This window comes from Uloborus diversus, chromosome 4 (assembly GCF_026930045.1).
Source record: "Uloborus diversus isolate 005 chromosome 4, Udiv.v.3.1, whole genome shotgun sequence".
In the NCBI taxonomy this organism is placed as follows: Eukaryota; Metazoa; Arthropoda; class Arachnida; order Araneae; family Uloboridae; genus Uloborus; species Uloborus diversus.
The window spans coordinates 57849281-57870848 of NC_072734.1; the positions used below are offsets into that span (position 1 = coordinate 57849281).

The following is a 21568-nucleotide window of genomic DNA, read 5'->3' on the forward strand; positions in this document are numbered from 1 at the left end:
GTTCTATGATCAACCGGTTACCACGGCGGTTACCATTCTAAGCAGTTGATTGGTTGATTGGAGCACGTGATCATTAGCTGTCACGTGATTAACTAACCGGTCGCTCTCGGTCGAGCTCGTCGAACGCAACCAAAAAAAAAAAAAAAAAATACATACCATTGATTGTTTCTTAACCACCATCCTTTGAATTTAATTGCAGAATATATTTTTGTTTCATAATTTTACTCTCCAAATGCAAGAATTACTGAATAGAGGGTGCGTTTGACGAACCTCACCGGTTAACCAGTAAGTAACCGGTTACTTACCGCAGCGTTCTATGATCAACCGGTTACCTCACTGGTTCCCATTCTAAGCAGTTGATTGGTCGATCTGAGCACGTGATCATTCGTTGTCACGTGATTAACTAACCGGTCGCTCTCGGTCGTGCTCATCGAACGCAACCTAAGAAAGCACAGTACTGATTCATTTGAATAGCTCACTGTGACCGTAACTGAATATGAAAAGGTGTCAATCAATGATGTAAATAGTTTTGATTTGTTAGAAATTTCTTGATTATCCTCTATAGAATTATTCACTTAATTTTGTTCCATCATAATCCATTATTGACCATATTTCAAATTTTCCTTTGTTAATTAATGTGCTGGACCTATGCGTTGACGTTTGATATCTGCATATGCGTACAATACAATCTTCAGGTAATTGTCGATTGATTCATGCAAAACTTTTCATGTAGTGCTCGATAAACTAGTTTTAGTTACATAATTATGTTTATGTATTTCTTAGACAAATGTGGGCAGCAATAAAGAAAATTTTGAGAGGTATCAAATCTACATAATTGCTTCCATCAAAGGATTAGAAAATATTACTTTGTACTTACACTTAACTTATCAAAATGGAACAGAATTGAGGCTTTCTTTCAAGAAGGATGTATAATATAAAGAAAGGACTATCAATTTCCAATACAATGTGTAGACTGCGAAATAGAAAATTATTAAAGTAATTTGTCAGAAAATATGCACAAGTTGATCAAGCACAAATTTGCAAGAAATAAGGAATTGCAGACACTTGTTTCCGAATTTCAAAAACCCATTTTTTTTTCGCTTAAAAAGTAATAAGTTGAAGGTTAATAGTTTATTTATAAAATAAATGTGTTGGGGCGCAGTTCAGAACCCTAAGGTTTAATACATATTGGTATTTCTATTACGGCAGTTGACATACATTTAGGGACTGAAATATCCCCCCCCCCCCACACACACACACTGCCAGCAAATTCTGACACAAGTGTACATGCAAACATATACGGTGGAATCTCGCCATTTGTTTGCTTCTGTACTCGTACTAATTGTTATTCATCCAACTGGTTCAAGTAAAATTGAGCTTGCCATTTGTCTGCTGCTTCCTTGCTGTTTGTGCATCCCCATAAATAAAACTTAAATATGTAATTGTAAACAAAAGCTTTTGATTGCTTTACCTAATGTATGTTCGCAACGCTTTGAGACAGAAGAGTGTTAAATTGCAGTTTAACATTGGTAGTAAAGCTTAAAACTTGGAAATTTGGTTAGTAGCACAGGCCAGTAGGCTCAGTTTTATTAGTGGCCACTTTTTAAAGTTAGTAGCCACTTATAAAAACTGCAACTATGTTTCAAATTTTTATTTATAATGAAAAAAAGTTTCATCAGAATATCATATCACGCAAGGAAGGTGACACAACCAAAATGCATAACATTTTACAGATGAGACGACTAAAAAAGAAAAGTAAATAAATAAAACCTTTTACTACAGTGCAAAACGAGGAAAAAATTCGGTTTCAGAGCATTAAATCATTTTGCAAACCATTATGATGCTTTTCCTGTTCTAGCAGCATCTCAAACTGTTATATATTTTTAAATGAACCGCAAAATATGTGTTTTGAGTTGTGTTACTTTTTTTGCGCATGAGCGATATATTAAACATTGTTTTCTGTAACCTGCCAATTATTCATGAACATGTCCTAGAAGATGTATGCAAAATGTTTTTAGTTTTTAAATATGACTGGTAAAAAACGTTAAAAATTTTGCACGACATGTTTCTGTTTATTTCACTGAGCAGCCATAGCAAGGCAGATGGCACATGCAGTGTTCAAAGTGCAATAAATGACAGTACTGTCTAACCACGAATTGTATGGAAAGGCAAACATCTGGTTTACACGCGGAAATCAGGGTTGGCTTTCTGCCGGCAGAAACTTTTTTGCCGTGCCAGTAGCAGAAACTGGTTTATAACCGGTAAAAACCGGCAGAAACTGGCAAAAACTTAAAAGCATCTTTAATTACTTAAGTGATTGCTAAACAGGGTTGGCTTTCTGCCAGCAGAAACTAATTTTTGCCGTGCCAGTGGCAGAAACTGGTAATAACCGGTAAAAAACCGGCCGAAACTGGCAAAAACTAAAAAGTGTCTTTAGTAACTCAAGCAATTACTGAATGATATTCGTTTAAGTAAACTAAAAAATGAAACTTCATTTCATCATTGTAAAAAATAAAATACTATGCTAAGTGCCCTTGATTTAGTTCAAAAAGGGAACTTTTCAATTGCTGATGCTTGTAATATTTGGATTAATCTAACAAAGGACGAAAATCACATGGATGCTTAAGAAAGAGGAGTGACATACAGAATTAAACAGGAATTACTGATTGTAATTTGCTTGCTTATATGCTCAGGGGTCTGTCCAGGATTTTTCGCAGGGTCCGTTTTTTGTGAAAAATAAAATTTGTGAAAAGTGAATTAATTTTTAAAAAATCAAATAATTTCGCAAAAAAAAAAAAATTGTTAAATCGAAATTTTAGAATTTAGAGCGGGTACAAACTGCACCATTTTAAACTTAAAGTAGATTGTTTTCCTCTTTTATGTTGAGAATATCATTCTGGTGTGTTTTTCTAGTATTTGGCAGGAGGGGGGGGGAGGCATCGCTCCCTCAAGTAGCAATATTTATCTCCCTACATTATGTTAAATTATACTAGAAATATTTCTGTGCAGCATTTAAAATAATTGTAACAAAATAAATAAATAAATAAATAAATAAAATTCAGACAAGGGTTCAGCATTTAACTTTTTGACCGATGACACTCTTAAAAAGCACAGAATTTCCTTTAAAACTTATGAATTCCGTGATTTTAACAAAAATAAAAAGAGATTTTATTTGTTTACTTCTTAACAATGTGTATTAAACATCAAAAATTCAAAAAATCGGATTCCCATAGCGGTCGCAAAGAGATCGCAATTCTCAAAGTGAAGGCATCAAAGGTATAAAAACGGCTTGTAAAAGAAATATTTTTGACTAAATTATTTTTAAATAGCATTTTAGAATCCTTATAATAAACATATCATTAATATCTGTGGACACAGTTGAAGCAAAAATAAAATTAAACCATCGATTCAGCATTTTAATTTTTTCATTTATTTGCATCCTAATAAAGCGAAGTTAGCTTGAAAAAAGAACAAAATATGATTCTTATATCGGATGTTAAAAGATTGTATTTTTCAAAATGTAGACATCTAAAGAAAAAAACGCCAAGTAAAACAGTTTATTTAAAGTTAATCATCCTTGTTAGCATTGAAAAATCAAACCCATATAATTTTCTCCCAAAATAACCGTTAAACATCGTACAGCACCATAAAAACACAAATATTGACTAGCTGGTAAAATGATGAGAATATTTTCTAATCAAGTCATTATAAAAGATTAACGCCAGATGCTAAATGGTGATTAATTTTGAAGTTGGTAACCCTATCTGAAGCGATCATATTTTTTCCCCACCCTTACTATCCCTTTGCAGTTCTAAGTTCATTTCACTGATATATATTACAGTCGAGTCCCGACTTACGCGAGGGATGCGTTCCAAGACACCTCGCGTAAGTCGGAATTTCGCGTTGTGGAACAAGGTATGTTTAATAAATTTTTATAAGCATACCCAATAGTTTCAGACGTTTGTAAACACCCCTCATATTGTTTTAAATCATTTATTAACTATATATTGCAGTATCTTTTACAATGAACCGACTTTTTCTGTATTTTAGAAAAAGCGTTATTATTTGGCATAAAATTCTGTAATTTAGCACAAAATCAATGATTAAAGGGGGAGAGAAACTTAAAATAAAGTAGTACGGTACTTACAGCATGTACACTACAGCATTATTATAGCACTTAACAATATCGATATAGTAAATATGTTTGTAATTTAAAAAATGAAGAAGGTTTATGCAGCGCGATCAGACTGTTATCAACGTTCAACGTATTTTATCAACGTTCACATGTAAAATGAAAAAAAAAAGTTAAGAATCAGCATGGTTATTAGTATAAACCAAAACAAAGCGTTGTTTAGACTAATACAGTGGGTGAACTTCCGCTTTCAATGATGCTAAAGGGATGAAAGTCCATTCACGAAACCAATATTTAGTGTCAACGAAGCCCATTCTAATGCTCCGCCGCTCTTTTCCGAAAAATTTCATGTTGCAGGCGAGTAATTTGTGTCCGCATTAAAAAATTCATTACTCGTGAAAAACTCGCGTTATAGCCATTTCGCGTAAGTCACTCGTGAAAAACTCGCGTTATAGCCATTTCGCGTAAGTCGGATCGCGTTGTAGCTGGATCTGGTGAAAAGTGCTTACCAACACCTTTTCAGAAAAGTTTACAACACCGCTGCTAATTAGCTGTGATAAAACAAACAAAATTATTTAAAACCAAACTTATTTTCAGCTGTTAATTTCTTTCCAAGAAACAAATAACAAGCATTATATTTATTTGGCAGTAGCAATTTATCGCTTGCAAGAGTGCCAATTTTTTTTATTTGCAAAATTAGCAGATTTTGTATAGCTGATCCCTCTAATTTGACTTCAAAAAGATTTAAAAAATTATCGGTTTAATATGCCTTATTTTGCTTTCAGATTTGCTCTTTCAATAAACAATTTGTGAAACATCAGTTCTTGTTTATCGAAATTTTGTGAAGGGTCCGTTTTGTTTGATCCGGATTTTGTGAAAAGTTCCTTTTTGTTTGATCGGCATTTTGTGAAAGGTCCGTTTTGGTTGATCGGATTTTTGTGAAGGGTCCGTTAACGGACCCAAATATCCTCTGGCCAGACCCCTGATGCTTCATCTCAATTGCTTGTGTTTGAAATTATTATGTGCTTCAAGAAGAAAGTGCCAAATTTTACTTGCCAATATTAACCTAAGTTTTGTACCTAATGTCACAGCTTTGCAAAACATATTGGCCTCATTTCTAAAAACTTATCTTTCCAGTCAAATTTTTACCGCTACCCAAGTTACTACATGATGGACCAGTTTAAAAAAATATACCATAGATGAAAGTTTCACGAATATTGCTTGTTCCTTGATGCATTCATTGCCTGCTAGCTCTTCTGTTTCAAAAATACTCTAAAGTTTCTCGTTTTTGCATATAAATTGAGAAACTATTTAGATTTTTGAAACCACCTTTTCTTAGAGGCAACTGCAGGGTCCAAACAATGTAACATTTAATTTTGAATTGTGATAATATTGTAATTTTAAATTGTGCTTAGGTTAACAATTAATTATTTTTCTCATGCATTTTCTATTATATGTCAATAATTGTCATTTTATGAGTTTTTGCCAGTTTCTGCCACAAATGTGGCAGAAAGTGGTTTTTGCCATGCCGGTTTTAACCGGTTTCTACCAGTGGTTTTAACCGCCTTGGCAGAAACTTGCCAACCCTGAACAAAATACAAGTTTTGACGCTGTTTCTAAACCTAAACAATTTCTTAATTTGTTGTGCACAAAGGAGAAATTTGAGAAGATTCTTTCAATCCCATCAAAACATCGATGTTAGAAATTAAAACATCGATCTTTTTATCAAAATATAACATACATTTTTGAATATACTACACTAATTTAAGCAATACAAAAGAATACGTATCCCACGAATATATTGAAAATACTGAACCTCAAATCATGAATATAATTTAATAAGAATAATTTCGCAACAGCTTGGTATTATAGTTGGGCAAAAATTGATAATAAGACAAGCACCGGTTAATGCAATCTAGTTATAGTAATAAGGAAATATTTTCTAACTGAATTAAACTAAAAGTAAATTTACATCAAAAAAGAATCTAAGAAAAAATGCATCATGCACTTACCGTCAGTTGAATGATGAGAAAAAGTTGTGCTAATTATTTTAAAACTACAAAATTAACTCTAACAATAATTTTTAAGAGTAAGGAATATGTGTTGTACTGTTAGTTAATAATTAAACACAAATTTAAGGTAATAGACGGACGACTTGTTGGAGGAAATTGATAAGTAAGCCCGAATATTGGTGTTGACAGTTTGGAGAAAAAGAAGTTTCCTTACTTTGTCCCCCCAGAAGGGCATTTCTCTTTTCGCAAACTATCCCACCAGTCCGAGAAACATCTCTTTCGATGGAACAGAAGTTTCCATCACTATCAAATGCGTATAGGATTTTCCTTTAGTTTAAGAACTGGAGCCTTGAAATAGACTGCAAGTTCTGGTACCAGACTACCAGTGTCAGGTTCTTCCAATAGCTTTGATCTCTTTTTTACTCTCTAGTTAATCTTTTACTATCTTGTAATGATCTTCCCAAAAATCATCCTCTACGCAGAAAAATTGTTCTTATAAAACGGGTGCAAAAAATGATTTTTTTTTTTTTTGGCAACTCCATAAGTAAACTTAATTACCCAGCGAGAAGATTGGAGCAAAATTTTATGATAATTTTCAATTAAAATGCAAAAACATCAGCATCGAAAAAACATCGAAACCAAAACATCGATAGTCCAAAAACATTGAAAGTAAAACATCTTTACATTTTATTCTTTACATTTATGAGTCAGTGAATCTAACCAATTATATTGTTTTTTACATACAGCAAAGTTGAAGACTGTGTTAGTACTTATATAATTGGATTATTAGCTTTCCATAGAAATCGAAATGGGGGGGGGGGAGCTCTTTGTTCTTTGAGAATAGCTTCATTCAGTTATATTAAGTGTAAAATGACAAGTTTCTGAATTTTAGAATTTAATGAAATAAAAAAAAATCTGTATTTATTTAAATATTTGATATATCACACTTTATATTAAATGCAAACAAAATAATTATAAACCAACTGAAAAATTTGTTACTTACAACATTACAAGGCTAAAAGTTTTAACACATAGCAATTTCAACTACGATAAATTTTACTTTGCTTTAGAAATGTCAGTCTTGTTATTTAACATATTTTTACACTAATTATTAAATAACTATTATATTAAGTTTTTGCAATGACGAAATGAGTTATATATTTTATTTTACTTAATTGCCTGTCATTAAGTAATTACTAGAGCTATTAAAAACATTTTCTAGTTTTTGCCAGTTTCTGCCGGTTTTTACCGGTTATAACCAGTTTCTGCCACCGGCAGGGCAAAAACCAGTTTCTGCCGGCAAAAAGCCAACCCTGATTTTGTTACAGGCTGCTGCAGTGTGAAAACAATGTAAAATTTGATTTTGAATGGTGATAGTGTTGTAAATAAATTGTATTTGGGTTAATATTTAATTATTTTTCTTATACATTTTCTATTGTATGTCAGGAATTGCATTTATGTCATTTTTTGAGTTTCTGCCAGTTTCTGCCATAAATGTGGCAGAAAGCCATTTTGCCATGCCGGTTTTAACTGGTTTCTACCAGTGGTTTTTACCGCCTTGGCAGAAACCTGCCAACCCTGATAGAGATGTTATCAGGATTCGCTGATTTACACCCAAACCTGTTTTTATGCGGTGGATAGGGACCGCATAAAAAAATCGCATTAAAAAAATTGTTCGAAACTTCACGAGTATCTATAAAAAGTTGTTTTCACAACACAGATTAAAAAAAATTTATTTTAATGCGGTGGATAGGGACCACATAAAAAAAGTCTCACGCAGAAAATAACCCAAAATGTATTTTATTATTTAAACAAAATCAAAATAAATCAAGTGATGATAATTTTGCCGTCTCCCGAAAAATTTCCTGAATAAGGAAATTTTTGGGAGGTCACAGTGATTTCCCATCGGGATGCCTCTGTCATCCCTTGAAGATACAGTAGACCCTCATCTTACGCGGGTTTAAGATTTGACACCTTTATTTTATTTTACGCAGATAAGTTTTAGTTTTACATAGATGTGGCTCTGCAAACAGATAAAATTTTCCCCTCTTTCAAAATCCAAACTCCTAATAATTACACGTAATAAACTAAATTTTGACCTGCTAATAATCAAGCTTGGGGCATTGGAGACATTTAATGCGATTGGTTCCAGAGCTCTTTCCAGAAGTAAAGTTGTTGAACTCACAAAGTTCAGAACTCACTCGAAGAAGAACTCTTAAAAGTGACAAAGGATGAAAAAACCAACGAGGCTACTGATATTGGTGACACACAACCAAAAACGTTCGTATTGAAAAATTTGAGCCATTTCTACACAGTAGAATTGATCTTTCTGATTTGTTAGTGAAGGAAGATTCTATCATGGAAATGACGCAAATGATCATGGGTGCGTTAATGTTCTGCAAAGAACTACAGGGAAAAATTTTTAATATAACTGCCAAAGACTATAATAGCCAACTGCTTTTTATAAACAGGACACGAAATTAATTTACGTTTTCTTTATGCATGTTGTGCATACAAATCGATATAAGTACCCATTAAACTTATTATACAATTAGTCATCAGTAAATGAAGTTTTTTTTTTTTTATCTACAGAACCTAACCCCTATACTAATACCTACTAATATTAGGTCTCAGTTTATGCAGTTTTGATTTACTCGGCATTTTCTTTATATTATAATTTTTATATGCCGCACAAAAACAGATTCGGGTGTATATCAGTCTCTTATATCTCAATACATATCCAACATTTATTTTGAAAATATCATGATATTTTTAATATTTATTTTTTTAACTATGGTATTTTCAATATAAAAATTATATCAATCATAGTAATATTGTTCATTTATTATTAAAAATAACCAAAAAGTTATGTACTATATTTTTATCATGTGTTAATTCATCATTAATGTAACAAAGTAATACAATATTCCTTTTCATTTTATGTTCATAAAATTATTAGTAATGTAACAATTTTATACAATGTAACAATGAGCGCTATTAAGCACGAAACTGCAGTCTTCGGCTGGAATTGACTGAGATGGTGATGTATTTCATGTATTTCTGCCATAGCCCTGGCTATAGGGCAGTAACTTACTGAATATTACTGTGCTTAATAATATTTTTATGTTGAAAATACTGAAATTGCAAAAAAAAATATCGAAAATATCATGATATACATCATATTAGCGAACCCTGTTTTTTACCAATCATTGTTTTTCTTTTCTTTTTGTATTAGAATTTTATTTATTTATTTATTTATTTATTTTGAGAAAGTAAATCAAACGCTATTGGTTTAAATAATTTTCTATCTATATTTACAGATTATTTTAGTTAAGAAAAAATTAAATTAATATTCACCATTATGTATAACTAAGAATGTATTTTTATAATTAAAATATCTGCCTTTTCAATACATAATAATGCAATAATGAATATATTAATTTTCTCATTATTTAATGTGCTGCTTGGTCTGAAATTCGTGCACTTTTTTTCCCTTAGAAATTCTACAATGGAAGTTCTTGAAAATAGCAGTCATTTAAAAGATCCTGAAAATCAAAATCCTGCAAGTAACTTTGGCTGCCGTTTGCCTCGAGATTTGAATCCCGGAACTGCAGCCATTGCTCGAAGCAAAGCAGAGACAGACATTGGGCGTTTGGTCGCATGCAAAGCCCAACTATCATCGGAAGTCATCAGGTGGAAAACGGAGAGCCTCAAACTCCAAAAAGAGCGTGATGCAGCCCGGCAGAAAGTGCGAGAGTTAGATCAGAATGTTTTACGACTGTCACAAAAAGCAAAAGAATTAGAAACTCAGTTGCTTTTGTCAGAGCAGGAAAAAATCCAACTCCGTACAAAAAGCCTCATTGCCGGAGACTGCAATGCGCATTTGATACAGAAACTTTCTCAGAATTTTGAAAAATATCATTCCTTTCCGTGGACAGATACTCCAGCTGCAAGTCACAATGTTCCTAGCACACTTTATTCCAGTTGCAAAAAATCTCAGGAAGTACCGTTAGAAGATTGGAAGCAAGTGTCTCACAAAATAATGGAGAAGATGAAACAGGAAATGAAGGAGCTTCAGGAGTTGGGGAGTCATTGTTCTGCACAAGACAAGGACAGTGCTGCAGAAGTCGAGGGAAGAACTGATATTGCTTCTGATGAAGAGCTGGAGGAAACCGTTTCAAACTTGCTTTCTGATGCTTCAACTTTGAAACACTGTCTCCTTGATCAGCAGAATAGGCTGAAACGTCTCTTTAATTCTTGTACTTCAAGTAAGTTCCATTTTTTGAAATTTTATTCAGTTGGGTTTGTTCATTTGTGATGTCACCGGCAAGAAATGTAAACAATGAAAGATCACCGATTTAAATAATTTTTTTAAAATATTAAACAAATACTTTAAAAAATGGTTAGATCCTATGTTTTTAAGCATGTTCCTTCAGAAAAAAATACTTTTAAAATATTGGAAACGAACCCATTGGGAGTTAACTGTATTGACATTATAGAATCAATATTTCATCCAACTTTAATCGAGTTTTGTGCTGGTGAATTATTTGAAAGTAATATATTTTCCTCATAAAATTAATTTTTTTATCTGTATTTTTTTAGGTAACATTGTGCGAGAAGATTTCAATGTCAGATCAGATAGCAAAAGTGTTGAAGCTTCTAGAAATAAGCCTTTGAGTCCAAAATGCAAACCTCCTACAAATTTTTCAAGACCCTCCGATGACAGTTTTCGAGACTACTTTACAAAGCAGCTTGAAGGATTGCATGAAGTTGACAAAATGACAAAAGCAATGCAAATTTTCCTGCAGACAGAAGAAACTCGTTCGAGAGAGAACAAAACAAACATTCCCGAATCAAAGAGTTCAGGATCGAACATTCCTCGTCTTTCAGATACCGTAACTGGTTTTCTTGAAGATCGCGTTTGTCCTATCTGTGAGGCACCATTTGCTGCCAACATTCTTCAGAAAGATTTTGAAGAACATGTATTAGATCATTTAGAAGCAGAAAGTGCTTCTCTACTTGATCAGTATGTTGTTTTATAGGTTTTAACATTTATATTTTAATGGAGTTTTGGATGTTGTATGTAATAAATGTATTTTCCTTTTACTTGTATGTGAGAATTTTTTTCCTGAGGTGATTTTATGAATTAAGGTAGGGTTGGTTGGGGTAAGTGGGACCCCTTTTGAGAATACAGTTGACGCTCATTATAACGACCACACATTATAAAGACCATTCCATTATAACGACCAGTGGTAAAAGCCCGAACTTTGTTCCTATGAACTTAATGCTAATTTGCTTTTGGTATAACGACCGTTCTGTATCTTCTAATCCAATACAACGACCGAATTCAGCGGACACTATTTCCGGTGTTTTTTCCAATAAAGCAAATTTGTAATTGGTTATTGTTTACGGACAGCTGTATGTAGTCTTCAGTGTTCAATCCAATTTTGAGAGGAGGGATATTACCAATTTATCTATATTCTTTGATATTACTACTCAAAACAGCACAGAAAAAAGAAAGGGAAAATAAAGTGAAATTTCCGGATTAAGAAGGAAAAGGGATTGACACATTTTATGTTTGGTGTTTGATAACGTGATTTTTAAGATCTTTACAGTTTTGCATCTCTCTGAAGCAGCATGGAATGGAGCCTCAGAAAAGATCATCAAGAATTGCTTTCATCATACTGATTTTGAAAAGCAAAAGGAAATGGAATCTACTCCTGAAGCGCAAAAGCAACTTGCTGAAGTCAGGCAATCCAAGATGGAAATTTTGATGAAGAAGATGAAATGCTGAAAAATGTTTTTAAGAAAATGAAACTAGATGAAGCTTTAAACTTAAACAATTATGCTAACATTGATTCGATTTAAAATGTGTCGAGCATCTGTCAGAAGGTGAACTATTTCTCGATACTGTGCACAAAAATAAATTGATGTATCATGATCAGATGAAGAAGAAATTGAGACCAAAGTTTATAGTGTGAAAAACGTTTCGAATGTTCAAGGGACTTTTGAATGTTCTTTCAAAGGCAAAAAAAAAAAACTATATATCATCTATAACTGAAATGGAAAATTGTGTTTTGCAAAAATCACGTATGCTAAAAAGGCAAAGTGTTTCTGATTTTATCTTCAGAAAATAAATGATTTTTAAGTATGTAATCAGTTTTTTTCACATATTTTCTACTTTAAAATCTGTCATAATATTTTTTACCCATTATTTTTTAAAAAATCTCTATGATAAAAAATACTTTGGGCATTTAAATGGAATGTTTGAAAAAGTGCCAATTTTATTGGAGCAACGTAACATGCATGATGCATGTATATATGTTTTTTAACTTCTACCTCTTATAACGACCACTCATTATAAAGACCTTTTTCTATGGGACAGAGATGGTCGTTATATCGAGCGTCGACTGTAGTTCGTTTTTGAAACCTTATGCAAAAGTTTTGAAACGAAAAAATTTAAACTTATTGTCTTATTTTATCTTAGGCATCAATAATAAGCAAAAGTTCATCATTATTTTCTAAAATAATGCTTTAAATAGTCTTAATGATTATACATTTTAAAAAATTGGATGGGTGTCCCACTTACCCCATAATAAGGGATAAGTAGGTCATCCCTCTTTTATTTAAAGTTAAATGAAGCATATCTAGAAAAGGGGTAAGGGGGTGGTCTTACATGATAAAATATGTTAATTTTTAGTGTGATTTTTTTTTTGGTAAATGCATCCATTTATGAGATATTTACTGTCTTTTAAATCTGCATCACGGAAAATTTTAAAACGAAAAACAGAACAATTTCATTTGTGAAATTTAATGAAAACCTGTAGGGATATATTTTACTTTTACTTATAAAGGTATGTATAATGAATGTAATATAGTTGATTGAGATCATTTTGAGTAAATTTGCCAAAACTGTAAGTTGAAAAAGAAATTGGAAACACTAAGTGACTGCATCTATGTAAAGTTGGCTAAGGAAGGGCCATTATTGTTTCATCCTCAGTAATTATTTTAACATCATCTGCACTATGCCAATAAAAAGTCACAATTTCTATTCGTTCTTGCAAATTCAACAGTATTTTTTAAATTTGTATCATCAGCTTCCAACATTAGACCTACTTAAATCTTAATGGTTTTCTTTCATGTAGTTTCACAAATACATAATCACCAGTGTCAGCAGTTTTTGTAGCTGAACTATCAATTTCTACTAAGTTATCATACTTGTCTTGTATTTCACCAATGCAAATATTTAATCAGAGTTGCTTTCGATTTTAAAATCCCCATTATTATAAGGGGACCCACTTACCCCGTATAGCAAAAATGTATGGCGTAAGTGAGACCCCTCCTCTTAAACACTTATTAATAATATTTTATTCAAAAATTCTTGTTGCTGTATGAACTTCAAGTTAAACTATACGCAAAAAATTATCATAAAAAATTAATAAAAACTAACATGGAAACACTTTTTTCAAAAATGATCGGGGGGGGGGGGGGGAGATTTCAGAATTGGTTTTTTTTTTTTTTTGACTAAGTACTATGACCTAGAAAAAAATTCCATGAATTCCAATATGTGCAAAACCAATCACTGATATGAAATTTAACATGATCTGTGCAAAACAAGTTTGAAAACTTTATCAATATTTCAGTTTGGAGGGGGGGGGGTGATCACTTACCCCAACCAACCCTATATTTCATGTTTGGGTTGGGTAATATTTTAGTCACCATTGAATAATGGGTATGTTTCTAGTTTCTCTAAATCTGTAATATTTTGTCATCAATATATATTTTTAGAAATTCTAAAAATACCTATATTTAGAACAAAAAAAAAAAAATTGATAATGTTTAAAACCATCTGAAAAGACCTTGATTTTCTCATTTCTGTAAGTCAAGCATGCAATTGTTGTTTTTAAACATCTTACATAAAATACTCCTCTCACAAAAAGGGATTTTGGAAAAGGTGCCAAAAATCGGTAAAAAACGTCTTGGCAAAAATGGATCTATTTTAGAGATGCAACTATAACTTTAATATGTTTTCAATTACAGGGTTCGTACGCTCCTTCAAAACTCCTCCAATATTCCGTCATTTAAGAAATTTTTCTGAAGGGTTCTTCAGACTCCTTTATTTTGGTTTTGACTCCTTCAAAACTCCTTTTTTAGTTTAAGACTACATTATCTTCCTCTATGAAAGTAACATAAAATACTTCGATCGATAACTTAACTTCGTCTCAAGAGCGAAGGTATAAGGGCGAATTTAAAGTAGTAATTTCGTGTATTTATTTTTTTCATAAAGATGTGATTTACAAATTGATCATAGAAGCCATAAAAGTTTAAGGTGAAAATATTGTTATATGTATGACAAAGACATTTCATAAGTGAAATAAAACATGCTTAAATGGTGCTTGGCTATTTTTTCAAGTTTTATGATTATATTGTTTTTTCTCCACCATACTCTGAGCAACATAAGTCAGGTTCTCTAATCATTATTTAACTATTCAGAAATACATCAGAAGATGTACTACATTAAGTGATTGTGTTTAGAAAAAACAATTGTTTAGTAAATTGCAGTTATGATATTGTAAAAAGGTCAATGTTTTGAAGGGGAGACGGGTTCATGAAATTGTGACAAGGAGAAGAGAGAGGGTGGCAATAAGTGACACCATACAGTTATTATATCAATATGATTATAAAAAATATGAATTGTGACAAGAGGAGGAGTAAGGTGAAGTGTGACAAAAGGGAAAGGGGGTCAAATATGTTTAAAAAAATGCAACATCATTTAATGACAGCACATTAGTACTCCTTCAAAATCTCATTTTACTCCTCCAAAACTCCTTTATTTTATTTCTGAAATTGAGTATGAACCCTGAATTAAATATGCAGATTTAAGGGTATTGAATATAATTTAAACTTCATATTTAAAAAAAGTCATTCAAAAATTGTTTGCAGGCGACAGTCGTCCCTCGCTACTTCGCGCTTCGACTTTCGCGGCTTCACTACATCGCGGTTTTTTCTAAGTTTTTTTTTTTTTCAAATATAGTAATTAGCCTTTATGCGCTCATGTAAACCTTTTTCTACAAAAGAATAAATGTCTTTTAAGTAATGTAAGCTTTTAAGTAAGGTCTGAGGGGTAGTTGTATTAGTTGAGGGAGTGGAGGTAGAAAATCGCCGAAGAAAGTAGGGAATCACAATCTCATTTTAACCGTGAAGCACTTACTAGAACGTATAAATCACTGTATTATTACTAGAGGATATGCATATGTAAATGGTGTTCAACAATGTACTAGCTTTTTAAGTTGTATACGTAAATGTAGAGGAAGAAGGGAGGCACCTTCGGTCACTAACGAGCAATTGATTCATCATCGAACTTTGCTAGTAGTAGTGTGCAGGAATTGCGTGTGTGTGTAGTTTATTTCTCAATAATTACCAATGATATCTATTATGTCTAACATACCTAATTTTCTCATATTTTGTGCAATATATTAAGTAATACAAATGTAATGGTAGCTAAGGGTGCTATTTCATGTCTAGGAGGTTCTAACTATAATAAAAACCTACTTTAAATTGCTGTAAGTAAGTTTTATGTGCTCTAATTAGAAAAATAGGTACAGAATCCTACTTCAGGGAAATTCAGTTATCGTGGTAAAGTCTGGATCGAATTAACCGCAATAAACTAGGGATGACTGTAATGTATTCAAATGTTCATCAAATCAATACAATATAAATGTTCCAATGTGTTACTTAGATAACCTCAATGCTAAATTTTTTCTTCGAAAGTAAATTTAAACAAATCACCCAAATTAAAAAGAAAAAAAAATACATTGATTCAAAATAAAAAATTATCTTTCTTTTTTTGACAATTTTGTCTTAAAATAAAAATTTCAGTTTCCCTACAGTACAATTGAAAAGTAAAAATTTTATAATTTTTCTAACTGACATAAATACAAAATGCAAATAAAGTTTCCTTATTAAGAAGGGCTGTCGTTTTTTCCTTTGCTAGTTCAGAATCAATGTAGTTATGATAACGGTATAGTTGAATTAAAATATCACTACCATTTATTTATTTTTTCTTTTTTGTTATAATGCTAAATGGTAGAAATCTTTGATATAATCATAGTATCATATGTTTAAAATCTATAAAATGAATCTAGAATCATATTTAAGTGCATTTCTAATGGATGACATAAAACAATATGAAATTCAAATGATAAGCTAATCATTTGAATCACCAAAAGTAGACATCTGGGCAAGTTGTCTACTTTTCCGATCTACACGTCTACTACACCAAAAGTAGTGCATATAAAATAAATATTTGATGTGCGAGTTATTAAAATCAGTAGAAAGAGGCAATGTAACTAAGAGTTGAAAACTTGGCAAACAACTTTGTTTAGCTTTAAACTATTTTTAATCCCCAACACACAAAGGAAGGGGGTTTTAAGTTTGACGCGTCTGTGTATCTGTCTGTGGCACTCTATCGCCTAAACAGATAGACTGATTTTGAAGAAAAAAAATGTTCGACAGGAGAGTTGATCGAGAGTGTTCTTTGCTAGGTTGCATCTTTGGATGACATTAATTAATGAAGATATTTATTAAAAACCTCTAAATGGTTTTTTGCGATTTTTGCAGCAAAAACATAGTTAAAATTTTTAAATTTAATACCAAAATAAAGAGATTTTTTTTCCGCGTCTGATAGAATGCATTTGGACTTTCCATGGTTCATAAAATTCGAATTATGACGTTTTTTTAAAGCAGATTTTAATAACGGCTAAGCCTTGAGTCACGGGATTGATAACCGGATTCATTGTTGGCCGACAAGGAAATTAATTGCAATGATTTAAAATTTTCATCTGTTTCCAGTTTCTAATTATTAAAAAATAAAATACTTGACATTGATTTTTAATAGTATAAGGCTTTTAAAATTATTTTCAATTTTCCCTCTTGATTCTACATTTGCGACCTGGTCGGGGTTTTTTAAAATTTTTAATTTTATTATTGCTTGTAATCCTTTTTATTTGAACTTTTATTTACAGTGTCTCATTTAGTACTAACTCATATTTTAATGCAAAGTTCCGACTGTTTTCACAAAGCAATTGAAGATTAGAATACATTTTCTGCCATTACAGTTCAACTAAAACCCATTTTGAAGTCAAACTTAACAAGGACTAGCTGTATGTTAAAATAAAAACAAATAAACATACTGGTAAAAACAATTTATTTAATATATTGAATACGATATCGTTCAACTAAGGATATATTTTGATTAGGATCAGTAAGTAATTCTGGTTTAGGCATACTATCTAAGAGTTCTTTTTGATCATCTAAAATTGGATCACCTTTCTCCGTATAGTATTCTTCACTGAGTTTTGCAGTTTCAAACCCAAGTTTTATGTGAAAAAGTTTGCATCTAACTGGTATTCTTTCTGTGTTATTAATCTGAAAGTGAACAGAAAAAGTCAATTTTGTAAAATAAATTTTGAAACATGACACAGCCATAATAAAATTAATACATGAATAATATGATACAGTAAGCAAGTGCAGTTTTGATCATCAGATCAAATGCACTAGCCATCAAAAACACACTGCAGCTAAATCAAGTATAAGTTCATACTTAATATACAACCTTCACATTCAATATGATCATTATAATGGGAAAATGCAGTAATAAAAGGCTCTTTTTTCTTCAGTTCTTATGTTTACAGGTTAGGGAAAATCGAAAACCCTCGTAAAATTTCTCCCCTATAAAAAAAAAGAACGTTTTTGCCTTGATTTTTGAAAATAAGCATTTTTGAAAATAATGAAAATGAAATGTAATGAACATGCTTACAGTCAAAAATGCAGCATTTTTATACAAAAAGTTTCATTTCTGAGATTACTAAAGGTGTTAGAATTATTTATGTAAATTAGATCTGCACACGTGAACTAGTTTATATACTGTAACCGCACCTAATGCGAATCTTGATCATTCATTGAATTTCTGAAATTTGCCAGTTATATAAATAAGTTGTAGTAGTGCATGAAGCTACGGTAAATGTCGTGTCAACTAATAAAGAATTAACTTGAATGCATTTGTGAATTACTCAATAGTTATCATGAAACTTGACTTCTTGAAGTTAAATTATAACAGTTTTTGGCGCCCAACGTGGGGCACGAATGCGAATGGAATAAATGAAGTTCAGAACAGTAGAAGTTGTAATTTGGAAGCAGGCGTATTGTTGAAAAACGCTGTCTTGAAATATCGAATGAAGATTGAAATATCGCATTAAGTTGAATTTGACAACGGAATGAATAGATTTGTACATCATGGCAGTTTTCGTTTGTTTCGATAAAATTACACCTACAGAAATTTCTATCGTCTGGATAGTACTGGTGTGTGTGAGTTTTTCATAAAGGTAAGCGATTAAAAATGTCAGTAGAAGGTAATATAATAAAGACAGCTGCTGAACTTAATAAATTTAAAGCTGCTAGAAAAACAATTCGGATTGCAGTAACTAAACTTGTAAATTGTATAGAATCAGGTCTGCAAAGTGAAACTTTTGATAGAAAGGCAATTGAGGAAAATTTATTTTTGCTTAATGTTAAAGAATCAGAGTTAAAAATTCTTAATGAGCAGATATTTAATTGTTTTGTCGTGGAGGAAGCTGAAATAGAAAAAGAATATAGTTCCGTGTTAGAGTATGAGGAAAAAATTAGTTTATGTCAATTTAGAACTAAAAAGAAATTAGATTCTATTTCAAATGCTGTACAAAATCAAAATCAATCCACTGGTGACCACATTGTTTCATGCAAAAATGAGGTAAAAAATAACATTCGTTTGCCTAAGATTTCAATTTCTAAATATTACGGAGATCCAAGCCATTTTTTGGAATTTTTTAATTCGTTTGAAAATGCTATCGGGAATAATTCTGAATTATCAAAGATTGAAAAATTTACTTATTTGAAATCGTTATTAGGAGGAGCTGCGTTAAATGCAGTATCTGGGTTCTCACTTTCAGATGAGAATTATGACGCTTGTATAGGTTTGATTAAAGAAAGGTTTGGACGCGTAGATTTAGTTATTTCTTCCCACATGAATAATCTTCTTAATTTGGATCCTGTAAAGTATTTGTCTAATGTAAAAGCTTTAAGAACACTTTACGATTCTTGTGAAATAAACATAAGAAGTCTGAACTCATTGGGGATTGTTTCAGAATCGTATGGGAGTCTAGTAGGACCAATTATTTTAAAATTGTTGCCTGATGATATGAATTTAGAATTTAATAGAAAACGTAATTCGAAAAAACAGTATAACGTCACGGAGCTTTTGGATTTCATTAGATTAGAGGTAGAAAGTTTGGAAGCCTCGAATGTAATTATAAATTCAAAGAAAAGGAAATCAAATAGTGAGTTTGCGCAGAATAAAAATAATTACTCTAGAAGTGTTCCCACAACTTCGGCGCTAACCACAATGACTAATTCATTCTGCTATTATTGTAATGAAAATATTCATGATGTTAGAAAATGTGAGAAAACAAATGAACAAAAAAGGATGATTCTAAAGAATCAAGGGCATTGTTATAAATGTTTTAGAAAAGGGTACGTAGGGTAAATGTAGGGTAAAAATTCCACCTTGCAAAGTTTGTAACAGTGTAAATCACAATAAATTGTTCTGTAGGAAAATTGTTTCAGATTCTGAAGATAAAGAAAATGTGATTGCATCTTTGTCGCTGAATTCAAAGACAATTTCTGAAACTGCTGATAAAGGTATATATCTGCAAACTTGTACTGTTCATGTTTCAGAGAAAAATAGCTTGTTAAGTCGAATCACGCGCATTTTGCTTGATTCAGGATCACAAAAAACGTTCATTAAATCAGAATTAGCAAAGGAATTAAAATTAAAATGTATAAGAAGGGAAAAACTGTACATATATTCTTTTGGATACACTAAGGGTAAATTGAAAGAATATGATGTTGTCGAAGTTAAACTAAAAAGTATGCATGAACCTAATAGTTGTATAACAATTGAAGCCCTTGTAACAGATACAATTTCTGAAGCGCTTATAAAAGTACCCTCGAGAAGTATTTTAGAAATGTTGAAAACGGAAAATTTACAATTAGCCGATAATGGCGAGTCCTCTGAAATAGAATTATTGCTGGGTTCTGATTCGTGTTGGGAAGTACAAACAGGGCAAAAGAAACGAATTAGTAAAAGGTTATTGGCAGTTTCTTCATTGTTTGGGTGGTCGTTAGTTGGAGCTTTCGGGGAAAATCAATCTAGTGCTTCTATGTTTACAATTGGTGCTACGCAATGTGAAAGTGAGGATCATAGCTCAATTAATGATAGTTTGAGAAAATTTTGGGTTTTAGATCATATGGGTTTGGAGGAAAAAGATGATAAAAACGATGAATTGGTCATAAAAAAGTTTGAAAGTGAATTGAATTTCAAAAATGGGAGATATGAAGCTGGTTTGTTATGGAAGTCAAATCATGAACATTTGGCTAGTAACTTTGAAAATGCTAAACTGCGTCTTATGCATTTATCTAACAAATTAATTAATGATGAGTGGCTTAGGGAAAATTATGATAGTATCATAAATGATCAGTTAAGGAACAAAATAATTGAAGAATGTGGCATTGAAAGTCACGATGGCAATACAATGTACTACATGCCGCATTCTCCAGTCGTAAGAAAAAATGCGTCAAAAACTAAAGTCCGTATAGTGTATGATGCGTCATCAAAAGTTAATGATGAGGCATCTTTAAACCAATGTTTGATACCTGGCCCAAATTTAAACCCTTCAATTTTAGATTTGATATTGTGTTTCAGGCAGTTTAAATATGCATTTTCGGCAGATATCGAAAAAGCCTTTTATCAAATTGGGATTGTAGAAACTGATAGGGACGCATTGCGATTTTTGTATTTTGACAATGAATTAAATATAAAACATTATCGTATGACTCATGCTCCATTTGGAGTTGCTTGTAGCAGTTTTATTCTCGCATGTACTATAAAACATCACATAAAGAAATTGCCAGTGGAAAATCCAGAGATTTTTAAGATGTTAAATAATTTTATTTATGTAGATGACATTTTTTACGGTTCAGATTCCGTAGAACATGCCTTCAAGTTAAGCACTGAAGCTTATAACGTACTTAAAGAAGCGGGAATGAATTTGCGTCAATTTAGTACAAATTCAGAAGAGCTTGAAAAAATCTGGGATAAGAATGGAATTGTTGAGGTACAAAAAGAGCACAATGATACTTTAAAGGTACTAGGACTTAACTGGTGTAATAGTAAAGATGTATTGTTTTTAAAAATAGATAAGTTGTCTGAAACACTAAATAAATGTAGAATAATCACAAAAAGAAACATATTAAAAGTAACCGCTACTATTTTTGATCCGGTAGGATTTATTTCATCTTTTGTATCGAGAGCGAAATTAATAATGCAAAA

General features: G+C 31.7%; 2 protein-coding genes across 2 annotated transcripts in view; one reads left to right on the plus strand and one right to left on the minus strand.

The window, feature by feature from the left end:
- The first annotated feature begins 506 nt into the window (after nucleotides 1–506).
- LOC129221188 (uncharacterized) lies at nucleotides 507–11231 on the plus strand. Its single transcript, XM_054855641.1, has 3 exons — nucleotides 507–695; nucleotides 9643–10412; nucleotides 10747–11231. Exons 2-3 carry the CDS (start codon nucleotides 9653–9655, stop codon nucleotides 11184–11186), a joined length of 1200 nt encoding a protein of 399 aa, XP_054711616.1. The 5' UTR covers nucleotides 507–695; nucleotides 9643–9652; the 3' UTR covers nucleotides 11187–11231.
- A 6102-nt stretch (nucleotides 11232–17333) lies between these two features.
- Nucleotides 17334–21568, minus strand: part of LOC129221117 (39S ribosomal protein L9, mitochondrial-like) — a 33438-nt gene continuing 29203 nt past the window's right edge. Inside the window, exon 7 of the mRNA XM_054855563.1 lies at nucleotides 17334–17571. Coding sequence (XP_054711538.1) covers nucleotides 17350–17571 — 222 coding nt within the window. The 3' untranslated portion in view covers nucleotides 17334–17349. The remainder of the gene's footprint in view (nucleotides 17572–21568) is intronic.